General features: G+C 40.4%; 1 protein-coding gene across 1 annotated transcript; it reads right to left on the bottom strand.

Moving 5' to 3' along the window:
* Nucleotides 1-12,572: 12,572 nt before the first annotated feature.
* Nucleotides 12,573-17,461, bottom strand: LOC133803574 (uncharacterized). The gene is made up of 8 exons (XM_062241668.1): nt 17,082-17,461; nt 16,837-16,905; nt 15,488-15,607; nt 15,337-15,415; nt 15,120-15,250; nt 14,344-14,485; nt 13,013-13,207; nt 12,573-12,798 (listed from the first exon to the last, which is right to left on the bottom strand). Exons 1-7 carry the CDS (start codon nt 17,313-17,315, stop codon nt 13,047-13,049), a joined length of 936 nt encoding a protein of 311 aa, XP_062097652.1. The 5' UTR covers nt 17,316-17,461; the 3' UTR covers nt 12,573-12,798; nt 13,013-13,046.
* Nucleotides 17,462-19,290: the final 1,829 nt, after the last annotated feature.

Below are 19,290 nucleotides of genomic sequence, written 5' to 3'. Positions count from 1 at the left end.
TGCATATGTATGTTTATAGGTATTTGATGATATATAGGGTCCCTTAGAACCTTTGAAACCTTTCAAATCCCCCATTTTGATCTTGTTGTTGTGTATTTTGGATGAGGAATTGTGTTTGTGTCCTATGGGATTTAGGTTTTTTCGGAATGGGTTTAGGGAAAAATGTTTTCATGGCTGATCGGCCATGGCTTTTTTTCTTGCTTGAATGTTCGAAAATGCTTATGGCTGCACGGACACAAAGGGATTTTGCTTGAAAGTTATGCCCACCAATCGATCACCATACCTTAACCACTCAGACCAATACCATCCGATCGGAGTGCCTCAAATGCATCATCAGCTGCTCGGACGGAAGGCCCCTCGGACACGCACGCACTGCTCGGATGCCTCGACGTGACACAGGTGCACCGACCGAATGTCATGCACACGGATGTTGTACTCCTCGGACACGCGCGCACTGCTCGGATGGTTCGGCGTGACACATGCCATCCACTCGGACACCCAGGCCATCCGCTCGGTCTACTCGGACACGCCCCCGAATCTACTCGGACACGCCCCCGGATCCACTCGGACACCCCGAGACATCCACTCGAACATCGTGATGGCTCCTCGGACACACGCACACACCGCACCCAATTGCTGGGCCTAGCTCCTCGGACATACGCATGCCCGCTCGGACATCACTCGGCCTACTCGGACACACTCCGATCCGCTCGGACACACCACACTTTAGGCACCAAATTTTTTCCTATCATTTTTTCCCTCATACATGCTCATTCTGGGGAGTAAAGTATATTTTTACTACCCAATAAAATATTTTATGAGTAGTAAATAAATACTTTTCCTTTACATTGATCGATTTATGTTTGTTTGGTTACTCACCTCCCCCTATTTTTATTTGTTGTAGATGAATCGCTTCGACTATAGGGGAGGTGACAACCATACAAACTCTGACACTTCCATCCCACAATCGAGCGATACTCCTTAAAGCAGTGACTCTTCGTCGAAGTCTCCTAGCAGTCGCACCCCCGAGGATCGCCTTCGCCGTCTTAAAAAGATCCTTCCCTGATTAGCCTTATACTTCCTCCACGAAGAACAGTTTCTCAATCAACAGGCTGAGCAGTCAAAAATGAGGGTAAAGAAATCTAACAGACTTCCTCAGGACCAGGACCCTCAAGTAGCTCGCAAAGCAGCACAGAAAGTAGTGGAACGCAGTGAGGTCTGAACTGCGGCTTCTTCAAGACCGCCTCGCCAGACACAAAAACCCAGCAAGCCTCGGAGAAAAATCACTCAGAAATTTACTACCGAGATCCAGCGATTAGACGTTCAAAAACCAAGAAAAGAAAGAGAAGAAACACCTTCTTGGTTTACAGCCAAACCCTCGAAACTTAACCCCGGGATGTTCGACAAACACATTCAAGCCTTGGGCCTGAGAGGGGTTAACGTGATATGTTCGCGCCCTCGTCAGAGAGTCAACAAGCCTGGCGGACCATACTGTGCCTGGTCTAGGCACCATGTATACGCAGGAGCTACCATCCCGCTGCATTCTTTCTTTCGGTCAGTAGCAGACTACTTCAACGTCTCTCCTTTTCAGATTGCCCCCAATGGGATTCAAGCATTGTCCGCTCTATATATCCTTTACTTCCTGCAAGGCTGGGATCCACCCACTCCTCATGAAGTGCATTATCTCTTCAATTTCAGGACTAACCCAAGCCACAAGAATACAGGTTTTTCAAACCTCTTCCACAGGCATAAAGGGATTAAATACCTCCATGGTATTTCTCATAAGTCAAATCCTGGAAAATACTATACAGAGTATTTTCTCACTTCAAACATCAAAGCCAACAACTTAGCTTTTACACACACGGGTCCATTTCACCAGCCCTTGCCTACCAAAGAAATGTGTTCCCGAGCAAAAGAGTTGGCTAATATGTGCACCGAGGAGAAGAATGTGAAAGAGTTGGTTACTGTGGATAATCTTCAGATGGTGGGCCTGTTACCAAGTAACCAGAACATTATAGTAGAGAGTACTACTGAGGAAGCGAATGCAACTAACCAGTCCAACACGGATACTGAGGTAGTCACCGATCAGTTCTCTCCTGGCCCGTCTCCCTACTCTCGTAGACCAGGTGACCTTATCATTAGGGAACCCCAGCCAGAAGATCAACGCAGACGTGTTATTCCCACACAACCTGGGAAAGGAAAGACCATCCAGCTTCATAGAGACTTAAGCTCATCATCTGATGAAGAGGATGACTTCCTTGACCAAATCCTAAACTCAGGTCTAGTAGTCATAGTGAGATGTTTGATTTTAAATAACTTGGTTATATGGGATTTATATAGCTGTCTGGTAGTTATTAAGTATTTACCCACATATTGCTTTATTTTTTACTAACAAATCTTGTGTTTACTATTTTGCAGATTCAGAGATGTTCAGGCGATTCAACACCTCTCTTGCCCGAAAGAGGAAATCTGGGGAAGGAAGTGGCTCCAACCCCCCAAGAAAAGTTCCAAGGACAACCCCGACCAGCCAAGGGAGACAACCCGAGGAGCCGATTACAATCCTGCAGCTGACCCCTTCGTCAATTCCTCCCTCTGCGAGCCTAACCCCTACTCGCCTGACTGGCTTGAGTGAGGCCCTTCGCACTGCTGGTAACATTGGGAAGGAACTGCTTGACCAGACCCTTCATGATGCTTCAATGATTCAAAGCTTTGAATCCTTACCTCAGCTCGCTCAGCTGATGAATGTAAGTATTTTATCACAAGACAGTTTGTTATTAATCATTTTTACTTGTAGTAACTTCCTGTTTTCCATGCAGTCGCTTATCACCATCAGCCACGCTCAGCATCGAGCAGTAGACTACAAGGAATTGATCAAGGTATTAAATGATCAACTAGTGGATGCCCAAACTAAAGTGGAGACTTTAACTTCCTCAGAAAAGGATCTCAAATCCAAGGTGGAGCAGGCAGAGAAGACCATGGCTGAGCGGAATGAGTCTCTTAGGGGGCTGGCTGATGAGAACCAAAAACAAATTCAAATCAACAAGTCGTTGACTGATCAGCTGGAGAAACTGACTCGTGAGAACGAGGAGCTAAAGCGAGAGAAAGAAGCCGATCTCGCTCGCTACGAGGAAATTTGTTTCAATTGCTTTTACCAAGTGTGGAAGATGAACAAGCCTCTCAACCTCGACTTTCTCATAGAGGAGGCCAAGGCAGAATGGCTTGCAAAATGTGAGGCAAAGGCTGCTGAGGAGGCAGCTAATCCTGCTGGTACCACACCTTTTTCCCCCACGCTATCATTCCGACCGGAAGAAGCAACTGATGCTGAGGAAGGTGTTGATCAACCTGCCATAGCCGACCAGTGAGCTTCCCTCCGACCAGAGAGCCTCCATCCGACCAGAGAGCCTTCATCCGACCAGCTGAATCCTTAGCTGACTAGTAGACCTTTATTTTGTATTTTGCTACTGTACTTTTGCTCGTATGGCCGAGCTATTGGCATGAACACTTTACTTTTTTTAGACTTAATCATTTAAAAGTTTTATTACATAGATGCCTTATATTTTCATATGAGTACTTAGTTTTCTAACTTAGAAATTCTAAATATTTCATAAGTTACTACTAAGCATGCTTTCTCACATTCTTATTGCTTTAACATTTTATGAGCATAGCGTTTTATTTACACAGGAATAGTTGTTCTTAACTTAAAATTTTGAAAAAATTCCAAGTTAATTAAGCTTTGTAAAACAAGTTAGCTTAACGACCCTTTTGACTTCAAAGACTTACAAGTCAGCCTGAAAACAAATATACTTGCTCATGTTCTTATTGCTTGTGTTGAAGTGTATACCAGTATACCCTACGTGCCCCCCAAGTGATTGAGGGTTGAAAAATCCTTGATCACTTGCTACTTGACCGAATTTGTTCGAGCAGCTATTACTCGTGAAACACATTGAATATACAAAGGATATTTCAGCAGTTAACACTGCAAAAACATGCAACTATTTAAACGTTGGTCATTCATCTGATGGATACTGACCAGTTGAACACTGCCCGGTATTTCCTTTAGAAAACCTTTTTTGTTTTAAGTTGTAATGACAGTTGAACACTGCCAAAGTAAGAATAATCAACACAAATGCAAAATTTGTAGCAAGATTCGACCGCGCTGCACGTGATCTCTTTTATTACTCATAAAAAAAAAGGACAAAGCGTGTCTAATTACGAGTCTCAAACAAAATAAAATTGTTCAAAATAACATGACTGGTTAGCAAATAGCCAGTTCACAAACAAACTTAAATAACAAGCTAAACACTTGAGACAAAGCTACTACTCTATAAGCAGTATTTATTGATAATATTTCCTCAAGTGCTCGCCATTCCAATAGTTCCTAATCAGCTCTCCATTTAATCGAGCAAGTTTGTAAGTGCCGGGTGGCAAGACTTGCTCAATTTGATACGGTCCCTCCCAGTTTGGTCCTAGTACTCGAGCCACCGGGTCTCTGATGAACACCTTTCTAAGGACCAAATCTCCGACCTGGAACTTTCGATCTCTGACTTTGGAATTAAAATAGCGGGCCACCTTTTGCTGATGAGCAGCAACTCTCAAGCTTGCTTTTTCTCGTCTCTCCTCAAGGAAATCTAAAGATTCAGCTAGCAACTGGTGATTCTTTTCCTGGTCGTACATGGCTCTCCGATGAGATGGTGGGTCTACTTCCACAGGTAACATGGCTTCATACCCATATGCCAAGGAAAAGGGGGTATGACCAGTTGTTGTCCGAGCAGTAGTCCTGTATGACCAAAGGACTTCTGGTAATTCTTCCGGCCAAGCACCCTTAGCTCGGTCTAGGTGCTTTTTTAGAGTATCTTTCAAAGTTTTATTTACGTCTTCAACTTGCCCATTGGCTTGCGGATGAGCTACCGAGGAGAAACTTTTCGTGATGCCATGCCTAGTGCAGAAATCGGTAAATAAGTCACTATCGAACTGAGTGCCATTGTCAGAGACTATCTTCTTGGGCAGACCATAGCAAAATATTATATTCTTAACCACAAAGTCTAACACTTTCTTCGAGGTGATCGTGGCTAGTGGTTTGGCTTCGGTCCACTTGGTGAATAATCTACAGCAACTACTGCAAACTGTACTCCTCCTTTCCCTTTGGGTAGTTTCCCGATCAGATCAATGCCCCATACTGCAAAAGGCCACGGGCTCTGCATTTGCTTCAAGACATTCAGGGGTGCCCTGGGTACTTTAGAAAATCTCTGGCATTTATCACACTTCTTCACGTACTCCATGGAATCTTCATTCATTGTAGGCCAGAAAAATCCTTGCCGCAAAATCTTTTTAGATAGACTCTGCCCCCCAGCATGATCTCCACAGAACCCCGCGTGCACTTCAGCCAATAAGTTTTTTGACTGGTCGGGTGCTATGCACCTTAGTAGAGGCAAAGAGTACCCTTTTCTATACAGCACCCCATCCATCACAATGTACCTAGTAGATTGCCTCATAATCTTCTTTGCTTCATTACGATCATCTGGGAGGATTCCTTGCTCAAGGTAAGCAATGATGGGCGTCATCCAAGTGTGAACTATTGTGATGGGCATGGCTTCTTGTTCATTAATGCTCGGCTCTGCCAAGTATTCCACCGGTACTATATTCAGAGTTTCAGCATCTTTTGCACTGGTTAATTTTGCTAGGGCATCTGCGTTAGAGTTTTGCTCCCGCGGTACCAGCTTAATAGTATACTCCTCGAATTGAGCTAGCAAATCCTTGGTCTTATTCAAGTACGCCATCATGCGTAGGCCCCTTGCTTGATATTCCCCTAAGACTTGGTAGACCACCAATTGGGAATCACTGTTTATTTCGACCGATCGGGCACGAACATCTCTAGCCAAGCGCAAGCCTGTTAGGAGGGCTTCATACTCCGCCTCATTATTAGAAGCATTGAATCCGAACCTTAGTGCACAATGAATTTGATGCTTCTCCTGCGTGACTAATATAATTCCAGCTCTCGAATGATGTTCGTTTGACGACTCATCAACAAAAAGTTGCCAAGCAGGAAGATCTTCTCTCTGTCCAATTACACGCTCTTGCTGGTCGGGAATATCAGCAATCCCAATACATTCAGCAATGAAATCCGCCAAAGCCTGACCCTTAATAGCAGATCTCAGTTGATACTTGATTTCGAATTGGCCCAATTCAACCGCCCATTTAAGTAGCCGACCAGATGACTCCGGCTTCTGCAAGACTTGACGTAGGGGCTGGTCGGTAAGGACATTAATGGGGTGTGCCTGGAAGTACGGTCGCAATTTGCAGGATGCAAGTACCAAGCAATAGGCCAACTTCTCGATCACGGGATACCTGGACTCTACTCCTATCAGTTGCTTGATAACGTAGTACACCGGATGCTGTACTTTATCTTCTTCTCGTACTAGAGCAGCACTAATAGCGTTCTCTGTGACTGCTAGGTAAATAAAGAGGTCTTCTCCATCAACAAGCTTCGAAAGAACAGGAGGTTGAGCCAAGTGCTCCTTTATGGCTTGAAAAGCTTGCTCACATTCTTCCGTCCATTCAAACTTCTTGCTTCCTCTAAGCATGTTAAAAAACGGGACACACTTGTCCGTCGATTTAGAGATGCACCTGCTTAGAGCAGCAATCCGCCCAGTCAAGCTTTGCACATCCTTAATTCTGGCCGGAGACTTCATTTCTGCGAGCGCCTTTATCTTTTCTGGATTTGCCTCTATTCCTCGGGAGTTCATAATAAACCCAAGAAATTTTCCAGAACTTACTCCAAACGAGCATTTGAGGGGGTTCAACTTCATGTTGTACTTTCTCAGTACTGCAAAGCATTCCTCCAAATCTCGTACATGTCCTTCAGCTTCCTTTGACTTTACCAGCATATCGTCTACGTACACCTCCATGTTCTTGCCGATTAAGTCACGGAACATGTCATTCACCAAACGCTGGTAGGTGGCTCCCGCGTTCTTCAAGTCGAATGGCATGACCTTATAACAGTTTAGCCCTATGTCTGTTTGGAAACTGGTATGCTCTTCATCGGGAGGATGCATACTAATTTGGTTATACCCCGAGTAAGCATCCATGAAGGACAATGTTTCATGACCAGAGGTCGCATCCACCAACTGGTCTATTCTTGGCAAAGGAAAATAGTCCTTTGGGCATGCTTTGTTCAGGTCGGTAAAATCCACACAAGTCCTCCACTTTCCATTGGACTTGGGCACTAACACTGGGTTTGAAACCCAGGCAGGGTAATATGCCTCCCTTATAAACCCGTTTTCCTTTAGCCGCTCCACCTCCTCCTTGAGAGCCTTTGCTCGATCTTTGTCAAGCAATCTTCTCTTCTGCTACACTGTTGGATAGCTTTCATCCACGTTGAGCACGTAGCTGATCGCAGTTAGTGAGATACCCACCATATCCTTGTGAGACCAGGCGAAGACATCTTGATTCCTCCGCAAAAATTCTACCAGCTGCGCTTTTACCTCTGACTTCTACTTTTTTCCAACCTTGACCCCTCTGGTCGGGTCATTCTCATCTATTGGAACCTCCTCTAACTCCTTGGACGGTCCCACTTCACTTTCATAATCCCCAAAGCGAGGATCAAAGTCCATTGCCTCGCTTTGGGCAACGCCCTATTTGGTGACTTCATCACCGGATGGGGCTTGTTGTTCACCTATACCAAGAGTGCTTTCTTGGTCATACATTCCTTCCTGATCGGCTACGACTGTAAAGCTTTGGTCGACATCCATCTCGTCTACCTCCTCTTTCTCGACACATACAATCATGTTGGTTTCTTTGGCCCCCTTTCTTGCTTTAGCTACCGAGGCATTATAACATTCCCTGGGCTCTCTCTGGTCTCCTCAGACGCAACCTATGCCTGCACTGGTCGGGAATTTCATGGAAAGGTGCCATATAGAGATTGCCGCATGCAAGGTTGTAAGTAGTGGTCGACCAATAACCACATTATAGGCGGACGGGCAGTCGACTATCAAAAACTCTGTCATAACTGTCTCATGCTTAGGAGCATCCCCCGTTGTGACTGGTAACTTGATCGTTCCAGCTGGTGACAACCCTTCTCCAGTAAATCCATAGATGACTTGAGAGCATGGCTTCAAGTCGTTGATAGATAGTTTCATCCTTTCAAAGGATAATTTGTAGATAATGTTCACAGAACTCCCTGTGTCGACCAGGCATCTCTTCACCTTCATATTTGCTATTTGGACTGTCACGATAAGAGGGTCATTATGAGGATATCTCACTTGTCGTGCATCATCTTTAGTGAAAGTGAGGGACTCACTTTCGTACCATGGGTTCTTCGGAAGCCGCTCCTCTACAGTCATGACCTCGGACGTCGCTGCTGCATCCAACTCAAGCCAAAGGGTTCAAGCATACCTCTCCCTTGCTTTGTTGCTATCCCCAGCCAAATGTGGACCTCCACATATGGTGTCTAGAGTGAAGTCCACAGGCTCGGGTTGCAAAGGTGGAGACTGCTGTCGCTTGAACCCAAGATTATTGTTACTTCCCTCTCCTTTGGTATTTTCTGCTCGATATTTTTTCAATTTTCCTGACCGAAGGAGAAACTCTATCTCGTCCTTGAGATGATTGCATTCATTCGTGTCGTGACCATAGTCTCCATGGAAACGACAGAGCTTATTCAAATCTCTCTTACTCATCTCATTCTTGATTGGTGGGGGTTTCCAGTAGGGGACCTCCTAATGACTTGCGAGATATATTTCTGCTGGGCTGGCCAAAAGAGTGGTGTAATTGGTGAACCGAGGTTCATACTTTGTTGGCTTGTTGTTTGGTCCCGAATTAGCCTTCTTTTCATTGTGGCGGTCAGACCCGTTATTCCCACATTTCTTACCACCACTTTGATCGTTTCCACCATTCTTGGGAGGATCAGTCGATCCGCTCAGATTGTTCAGGCCCTTCTCTCCCTTCTCAATCGCATCATCCAATTTCATATACTTGTCCGCCCGGTCAAGAAATTGTTGTAACGTTGAAATTGGGTTTCGATGAATATTGTCCCACAAAGGACTCCGATAGATTATGCCAGAAGAAATGGCCACCATCTTCCCCTCATCTTCAACCGCGGTTGCTCGGTTGGCTTCTCTCATGAACCTTTGTATGTAGTTTTTGAGAGATTCATCTTTCCCTTGTTTAATATCCGCCAAGTGATTGGCGTAAACTGGAGGGATCCGAGCAACACTGAACTGCCTGCAAAACTCTTTCTTGAAACTTTCCCAAGAAGTGATGGAGTTTGGCTTAAATTTCCAATACCACTCCTGGGTAGTGTCGGACAATGTAGTGGGGAAAACTCTGCACCAATAGTCATCACTCACTCCGAGCAGCTCCATTTGGTCTTCGAATTTCCCCACATGCCTTATCGGATCTGCCTTTTCTGTATAAACTGGCAGTACCGGTGCTTTGTACTTCGCTGATGGCTAGGCTGCTCTAATTCGAGCATAGAATGGGCTGCCACTCCTGTGGTCTACTGGATCGATTGCAGAAGGTCATTTCAATAGACCCTGAACTGCTGCTGTCAGAGCATCAAGCTGGGCTTGGATGCCTGGGGCCACTGCCTGGGACTCATTCTCAGGACCACCTGGTCGGGCGCTCCTATCCGGCACACCATCATCAAGTATTTCTACTTGACTAGTAGGTCGGTTCGGATCTCGCCCTTCGACCGGGACGGTCCTTCTCCTGTCAGCAATGACATCTCTTAGATCCTTTTGAGAGGTATGCCTCCCTAACCGGGACATGCTCCGAGTTTTTTCGGAAGGCCTGCCGTGCGGGACACGCTCCTTGCCACTGCGCTGTTGGTTGGGATGCAGTGGTGGCCTTCCTGTCTGCGTTGGGCGGTCTTTTCCTCCTCGTTGGTTGTTGTCATTCTTCTCCTTCGACTGATTAGTGTGATGACTATCAGCTTCATCACGACCATGCCCGTCTTTGAAGTGTGAAGTTTCTTTCCCTCGAGGAGCCTTATTTTGCTCCTCGAGGAGCCTTATTTTGCTCCTGCTCAGGTGGAGTTTCCTTACTGCCTGACTTGTGACTTCTGGACCTGGAAGTCTCTGATCGGTGGCTCCTTGAGGGGGTTCTAAAGTTCCCCCTTTGGGTTGAGGCAGTGCCCGATCGGACCCCATCTTCTTCCCGACCAGGTGGGTTACTACCACTCCTGTTTGGCCCTCGAGAATTGGGTCTGTCAGTGTTTTTGAGACCAACCTCTGTGGTCCTTGCTCCTGGGGTGGCTGCTTCTCGTGCTGCAGCTTGGGCATTAGCCTGGGCCAGCTGCGTAGCTGCCTCCAGAGCGAGTGCAGCCTCGCGATGTCGCCTATCGGCCTCCTTCTACTGTCGCCGGATCTCCTCGCTCCTAGCATCCATCTCCCGTCCTTTCTGCTCAAATGCAGCCTTTTGCCTAGCCATTTCTTCAGCGAACGCCTCCTGTCTAGCGTTGAATTGTGCCATTTCCTCCAGGAAAGCCCCCATGGCTTCCTGGAGTTGTTCAACCTCTGGAGTCACGTCCTCGAGCAGGACTCTAGGCTCAGTCTCGTGGTCTTGAGGACCAGGACCTTCTGATCTAGCAGACTCTCTACAGGAACCTGGCTTCTTGGAGGCCGCATTGGTGTTCTTGGGCGCCATAATGCTACAGTGATTGTCTGTCTTTCTCTTCAGGCTCTCAATGAAAGCACCAAAATGTTGACCGCGTTTTTGGCCAATGACGTGTAGACGTCAAAACGACAAAAAACCTTCAAGAGAAATATACGACACAGACAATTTTTATAGTGGTTCAGCCCCAATGTGTTGCTAATAGCCTAGTCCACTTAGAGTTATGATTATAGATCTACACTTAAGATCAGATGAACCTGAGTCAACTAAGTTTCTTCAGTGTAGATTAAAATAATACAAGAGTTCTCGCAAGATACAATTACTCTCTCTGGAAAATTGAAATCTGAAGCCCCTTTATGATGCCCTGAGCTTTGTATTTATAGGCTCAGGATCATACAAATGATGTCCCCCATCATCGGGATATTTCGCTATTCTCACTATATTCAATTAATAATAATATTCAAAATACAACAAAACACTATTTTTGTGGGATAATTTGAGAGATTCCCGCACAGGTATGACCGATTCTTGTTGAAGCCGTTACTGGGATCTTTTGCGTAGCCCTGCTCTGTTTAGTTGGTCCACAGCACACTCAAGAGGAGAATTGAAGGGCCAAAATTCCTCACTGGTAGGCCAAACCTTCACTGGTCGAACAAGGACATAGCTGGTTGGACAAGCATCTGACTGGGCGGATAAGCACCTGACTGGGAGGACAAGCACCTCACTGGGCGGACATGACACTTGACTGGTCAATCAAAAATCTTCACCGGTCTACCGGACCACTCCTAAGCCAGATTACTCAGTCATTCCTTGTCATTTGTCACTTTTATTGCCACGTCATCGTTTTCAAATTTTGGGGATAACAGACAAGATATGGACACGATTATACTATTGGCAAACAAAACTCTTATCTCAAGTGGGAAAGGAAATCCTTTTAAAAGCAGTTATCCAAGCAATGTCAACATATTGAAGCATTTATCTACAGATTTCAAAACAACTATTTTTACATGCGTATAAAATAAATTATTGGACTAATGAACACTATCATAAAAAAAATTAAAAAGAAAACTGGGATCAAAAAACTTCCACATGTCCATATAGGAAGTGTATTGTACCAGTACAACATGTTAGAATGTAACAGTACTACAGAACTTCCCATAGTAATTCAAACTTTTGTAACATTCGTCAAACCTTTTTATTTTAATGAAAAACCCAAGCTCTTGTTAAAACCTCGTTGACCATATAATCCTGTTTTTCTTTTCTTTTCTTTCCTTTTTAAAAAAAATAGAAAAATAAGAAAGTTGGGGCTTGGAGAATTGTCATTTCCCTTTCCAAATATAATTGATCTACAAAATTGCCTTTTCCTCCACTCTTTATTTATTATTTCCTCATAACAAAGAATAAGTACAAATACATACAGTATGTACATAAATATACACCAATAGTGTACTGAGAAAAAAAAACAATGTCTTTGGGGGTTAGGGGTTCTGACCCAGTGCTAGGTGCCCTGTCCACTTGCGGGTGGTCTGATGGATGGGCTCGCAACCCACTTGTGAGAGGTTTGGTGGTTGGGTTCGAAGGCGAGGTGGATATGCTCGTGTTTGTGCTGCTCTTTCGAATCAGGTGCCATTGTAGGGCTACTTTTTTAGTATTGTTTTATGTGTTTTGTTTAGTTGTTTTACTTTCATTTTGTCTTTAGTTTAGTTAATAATGTCCCCAGTTGTGGGCGGTTGCAAACCACTATTTTTAGTGGTGTTTTGCACCTAATATCTTCGATGGTATGGTGATTTTGTTGCTTTGTCAAGATGGTTAGAGATCCGTTTGCAATTCTTGTTTTTCATTTGATTTCTATTAGGGGAATCTAATGGCCCATTTATTTGATAAAGTTAAGATTTTGAGATGCATTTATACTCTAGATGAGTCTCCGTCTATGTTACTAGATGTGAATTAGTAAATGTAATACGCAGTAAGGAATTGAGGATTTGCCTCTTAATCTATGGAATCATTCCTTTTTCAAAATAATAATAATAATAATATACTCAAAATGCATAAACAACAAAATACAGAAATGTGAAGGAAGAAAAAATTGGTGCAGCATGTTGATGTATGTACTCTGAAGTTTCATATACTGAAGGGAAAAAAAATGGATATACCATAAGTACATATATAATCATCTTCCTCTCTCCTACAAACCTGAAAATGAATTTCAACTTCAAGTTTAGTACAAAAGGTAAAATGCAAAGCCACATAGAAGAAGACATTACTTACATTTCACAATAAATGTGTTTGTATTGTATGTCCTAAGGATCATATATACATCACAAATTACAAAACAAAACAAAAAAAGTTTCATTCTGGCTGCCGAAGTTAAGGGGAAAACGCTTCTATTTTATCCTATTACCCTTACCTGAGGAATCACCAAGACCTGATGACACAGTGTCTCACTGTATTTCCAATGATTGTATAGCTAGTCTGGCTGCAACCCTGGAAACATTTTCTTTACTCAACTCTAGAGATTCATCTAGCCTGTTAATTGTGTCTTTTTCCTCCATTGCCCGTAACTTCTTACTTTGCAACTTCAGAAGTTCGGATTCAGTTGACCCTGTCAAAGCCATCCAGATGAGTTCCAATTTTGTATTTTTTTGCAAAATGCTGATAATCATTAGTAATGAAGCCTTCAAAAATCTTGCTCACATAAGTTTTTTTCTTCATATTTTTTTTTATTATACAACAATAATATGTACTCATAAAATCAAACTTCAGTCATGCGCAGGAAAAAAAATTGCTATGCTAATGAAACGTTCAAAGCATCAAAAAGGGAATGATAAACAGTCTTCTACATGTGACTGTTATGCTGCCCGTCCAACTAGGCAAGTAGCCACAATTATTGGACTGACAAATTTTGCAGTAGGAGTTGGTTTGCCAAGTCGTATCAAATGAATTGGTAATGGCACCATAAACAAAATCTGAAGTCAACTCACTCAAACTAGCCAACAATCACTAACACTCTTGAGCCAGAAAAATAAATAATAATTCAAGTGTATTAGCTTAAAGGATTTGGTTTCATATGACAAATATTTTGGACCCTCTTATTGACCTGACTCTAAAATCACTCTAGGTGAGAATGAAAACTGGTACCAAGGTGTTGTCTTGGCTCTAATTCATGGAAAAACATAGGACGCTAGAACATGAATCACTTACACCAGTATATTAGCTTGACAGTAATCAGATGTGATTGTGACATTGTAGTTTTACAATATGAACATTATGAAAATGGATGGAATTGTCCAGGATATTTCAGAAACAGAATTTTGGGAGTGGAATCTGCATTAACACAGATTCTTGAAGCACAATGCATGGTGGCACTCATCATATCATACAAAAATAAGACACAAAATTCAATACAAATGAAAACCATAGCTTTGGTTTCTTTAAGCAGGGTTTTCAAAGATCCAAAGAATGTCAATCATATTCTGTAATTCACACTATATGCAGATTTATTGATGAGTTACCATACTACAGCCCTTGGAAAATCCCAACAAACCATAAACTTATAAGATCAATATATTTCATATCCTTGTAAATAATATAATATAAACTTTCCAAAATTTCATTGCAACTATTAGACCATCATTAAGACTATCACTTCTGAAAAGTGATGACTAAATGGGGACAGAGTAATCAGATTCAGATTTATGCATTATAATTAAGAACCAGAGACAGAGGATAGAAAATTGCCTGTTACAGGTTGAAAACCTGCAAAAGACACTCGCTCAGACAATGATGGAATGAAAGCTTCATCACAATCTATAGATGGGGTCTTCTCAGCCCAGGCCAGTGAGTTTGCTGTGCGAGTCTGCAATGGCGCCTCCTTTGGTGCCTAATAACATCATATCAATAAACAAATTATTCATATATATATAGTAATATGGTTGCTATGAATGATACTTATACATAAATGAAGCAAGTAATAAAATCCTAATCATACGAGAAGAGAAAAGAACAAGACTAAAAATAATCTCAACACCACAATTTTAAGAAAATAGAGTCATGCACTTGTTGAACTCGTTCATGTGCTCCTTGTAGTTGTCATGATTCTTTTTCAACTTAATGAGCAATTGCTTCTAAAGATCAATTTAAAAGTTATACAAAGGTATGCTAAAGAATGCACAAATTATACAAACCTTTAAATATCATTAAGTTAATCATTTAAATGGAGAAAAATATATTATTGTATATTTTACTTTTACTATGTAAATATTTCTACTATCTGCATTATTTTTCTTATTTCTTAAAAAGTTCAGTGAGCTGCAAAAAACAAAAAATAATGTAATTAAGCAATGCACTTAAGCGAAACATATTCTATTGTGTCTCCTTCAAAATGACACATATAATCTTAAAGGGAATGAAAAGATGAGGGAAGAAAGAACGGATACAAAATTTGCATCAGACCAAATAATTAACAGGTACCATGAGAGAGAGAGAGAGAGAGAGAGAGAGAGAGAGAGATAAACCTTCAATTTTATCTCTAAGCTGTTCAAACTATGAAGAGACTCCTTCATCTCTGTAACTTTTGAGCTCAATTTGCTTAAACTCTCAGGATCACCATCCTTCTCTGGTATGACTACGCCTTTCAAGAACGGAGCTGCCTGAACAATATAGCAATGAGTGAGAAAGAAAAAGAAATATGTAACTTAAGATTACAAGAACCTGAATATATTTTCCTTTTACACGCCTGTGCAAATTTCATAATCTTGATGCGACCAACTCCTCTTATAGAGACTAGTGCTCCAACATCTAATTTTTCGACCTGATGAACATGAAAACAAATTTAGTTACTAAAATATGACACGTGTATTCAATCTAAATCCTAGCAACTTACATTTTCAATTAGAACCAAACAACCATATCTGGCTGCAAATGATGGTTCGGCCGACGACTCATCGACCATGATAGGATCCAATACAAAATGCACAAAAAGCTTTGACTTTTTCATCAATGACTGCAGCAAATAAAAAATGTACTTTAGACCTTTACAATTTATCAATGACTGAGCAAATAAATATTATACTTTAGAACTTTAAAATTTATCTTAGCTTAAGAAAACTAGAACTAATCTAGGTTTTTATCACTTTGTACAAAACATATGATGATAATAATTTATGAAAATGAAACATTCACACATTTCAAGGAAGTTTTAAAGAAAACAAAAATTGAGAGCATTTCAGACTCACCTTTTAAACAATCATTAGCAGGCTGCCCCTGTAATTGGAAAAGGTAACTAAATCCACACACACACAAAAAACAAAAAACAAAAAAATTGGAACATATGAGCATGCACAAGACAATAATCCCCTGTTATGAGAGGTTTTATGTGGGTGTGCAGTGTGCCCTTGCGAGTTTTCAACAATATGTTCGAGAGAATTTATCATTACCACAAAGTAAAAGATAAGGAGGGAACTTAAACTAAATAATACAGTTAGAATATACCAAACTGAAGTGCAACATCTGTAACTCATATTTTATTTGGTCATGAACAATCCTAGTCCTTTTGAACCTTTTTGGCTTATTTAGAAGGCCCAGGTCCCCAACGAAGCTCAAGTGTTTCAAAGCTAATAGCACATATACAATAGTAGAGGGAAAAGGGATTCCTTGTTTCATCACCTTTTTGTTATGGTAAAGTTGTGGGCTCTTTTACTATAAGAATTTTATGCAAATTGGTTGTTTCCAAGAAGAAGTAAAAATCTACTCACAACTGGTTTTGGTTTAGGGGATTTATGATTCTTTAATGATAATATTATGGAATGGTATAGTGTTGCCAATATTATTATTAAAATGGCTAGAAAAAGTAAATAAAATTTTCTAGACTAATGATGAAGATGATGCCTTCTTTGAGCCACTCAAACACCTTTCTTCTAAATGGTCATCTATTCTATACTAAGGAATCCACGGACCTTCTTATGCTAACGAGTTTAATGGGTTGGAATAGCTTTATTGTCATGTTAAACTTTGTTTTTGTTCTAAGAAAATTGTTCTGAATTACAATCAACAGACATCATCTGTTTCTTTAGAGTTACTGAACTTTAAATTTGTTATCATTTCCAAAAAGGCAAAACAGTACGTCTGAGAAGAAAAAATGCAATAACATGACCAACCACCACAAAAAAATCAACCGAGAGATGTAATAAAAAAAACATTCAAATGTAGTCAAAAGTCATGAACAAGGACTACCTCTTCGAGCAGGGCAAGGTATCTTGCTTCATATAAATGCAGTGTCTTACTCTCTGAGGGAACAAGAACCTGAAATTTAAAAAAGCAACCAGGTCAAAGAACCTAGGCGGAACTTGGTTTGGGGGGAGTTATGTCACCAGAGCTAAACCACTAATCCAAAATTTGAGACCTTGCCAACTGCCATGATCTCAATAAGCTCTATCAATCTATGAAACACAAATATTAAACTCAAAATTGAAAGTGACCTCAGACAAGCCAAAGGGAAGGAGTGGAAGCTCCATGGAGCTGGCCATGGCAGGAGCCAAACGGCATCGTTTATTTGAGGCTTCGGCTTCTCTGGGAAAACCAAAATCACGGAAACGACGATGACGAAGAAGAGGGTGGCGGTTGCGGGTTTGGATTTGGGTTTGAGAAAAATGGGGATGATTGTTGGAGTTGGAGAGAAGGGGAAATGTAAGGTTGAGGAGTGAACAACTCATCGGAGAAAAAAAGGTACAATTCAAAATGCGTATTGTTGTTTATTTCAATTCAAAGCTATGAATGGCCATTGCGTTTTAGCAAAATGAATGCATGTCATGATGTTGTTCTGGTGGATAAAATGTCTGTCATAAATTACGATGTTGTGTTTTGATAGTTTTTTTTTAATACCATTTCTGTGTTTCTTCCAAATACAAAATCTGCATCCGTGTTTATAAATTAGATCAAAATAGTAATTTAGATTTAATTTTATTTAAGATATTTTTAATTATAAGATTAGTTGTTATGCCGATCACATATTCCGTAAAAACACAAGTACCAATCTTATATTTTAGAAGGAGAAAAATGAACATTAAAGTCTAACTTCTTCTTTAATAGGATGTTACACTTATGTATCAATTTAATTTAAATATTTTGATATTAAAAGTATCTTAGCCTTAAATGTTGATGTAAATATTATTATAAGTGTCACCTTCTCACAAGAACAACTATTAAATAATTCTACAAAGTTTTATAAAATAAATTTAAAAATACTTATTTTGCACTAATGGTCTTTAAATTTTATATATTTTAGTATGTTGGTTCTTAAATTTCTTTTAACAAATTGGTCTAAACTTTATATTTATTGGCAGAGAAATTGTGAATTTTTTTTAAGAAAGTGATTAACTTCTACCTTCCTATTTTATTTAATTTTACAAAATGATAATAACTTGCATTATTTTGGGAATAAATTAATGAATAATAATTAAAATATGACCAAATCAACCCATATTTATTAATTTTCAGCTCTAAAATAAAATAATTATAATAAATTTATATATAAACAAATCACCTACTTATATGTTATAATACTCATTCTTTTTAATAATATTTTGATAAAAAAAAAAATTATTTTATGATTTTGAGCGAGAATGTGTTGAGATTGATTAAAGGGTAGATAACCATTTGGTACCCTATGTTTTTGCAAAGTATCATTTTGGTACCCTCTGTTTTCAATAATGCTCATATGGTATTCTGTATTTTAAAATCGTACATATTTGGTACCCTAAACTCAAATTTAATTAATAAAATTTTACCAATTTAATCAAACTGTTGTCAATTATGTAAGTTCCAAATTTAAATTTAATTACTTAATTACATATAACTGATGACAATTTGATCATATCGACAAAATTTTATCTATTAAATCTGAGTTTAGGGGATCAAATATGTATAATTTTAAAATACAGGATATCATATGAGCATTATTGAAAACAGAAGGTACAAAATAATACTTTGCAAAAACATAGGGTACTAAATGAGTAAATTCCCTTGATTAAATATAATAGTTAATATGTTTACACGTTGAGGTGCAAAACACTTAACGGTTTTCATTTAAAGAGAAGTGAAAACATGAGATTGTGTAGAAGACATCTAAGTGACTTTTATGGGTCTAAAGTGATACAATGAGGTATCCAAATATTCTCAAAAAAATTGGTAGCATTTGGAGCAATTTTAGGGCTATTGGAGGGGTCCAAAGTTAGAGGGGATAGCGATGCGGCGCCCCCTAAGTGGTGTAGCATCGTCAGGCAGCCTTTTAGGGTCGTATAGTTTACGTAAAATGCTCCAAATTATGTGTTTTAAATGTTATAACCATATTGGTTAGACTAATGATGATGCCTACACTATAAATATGTGTTATTAGAGTTGAAAAGCCTTTATCACACTTTCCAACTCTCTCTGACCTCTCTCTCCAGCTCTCAAAGACCAAAGTTTTCTGCAAGAAACTCATCAAGCTTTATTTGACTTGCATGAGTTTTAAGGCTTGTTAAATCTCAAATATCATTCTACTTAGTTGAAACTTCAAGCAATAAGGGAAAGCTTGGAATAGAGATTTTGGACAACAATATTCTTATTGTGTATAAGCCTTAGAATTTTCCCAAGTTTGAAGATTCAAGTTGCTCTAAATCAAATGGTTTATCTATCTAACCCTAACTT

Source organism: Humulus lupulus, chromosome X (assembly GCF_963169125.1).
Source record: "Humulus lupulus chromosome X, drHumLupu1.1, whole genome shotgun sequence".
In the NCBI taxonomy this organism is placed as follows: Eukaryota; Viridiplantae; Streptophyta; class Magnoliopsida; order Rosales; family Cannabaceae; genus Humulus; species Humulus lupulus.
Note: the sequence above shows the minus strand (reverse complement) of the source record. Positions and strands in the feature narration are given on the sequence as shown.

What these genes read in the sequence shown, in the direction of transcription:
- LOC133803574 (XM_062241668.1), bottom strand. Translation starts at nt 17,315, where the DNA reads ATGAGTTGTTCACTCCTCAACCTTACATTTCCCCTTCTCTCCAACTCC. An exon ending in TATGAAATTTGCACAGGCGT is followed by an intron (nt 15,251 to 15,336) that starts GTAAAAGGAAAA and finishes TTGTTCAGGCAG; the next exon opens with CTCCGTTCTTGAAAGGCGTA. An exon ending in GCTTAGAGATAAAATTGAAG is followed by an intron (nt 14,486 to 15,119) that starts GTTTATCTCTCT and finishes TGATGTTATTAG; the next exon opens with GCACCAAAGGAGGCGCCATT.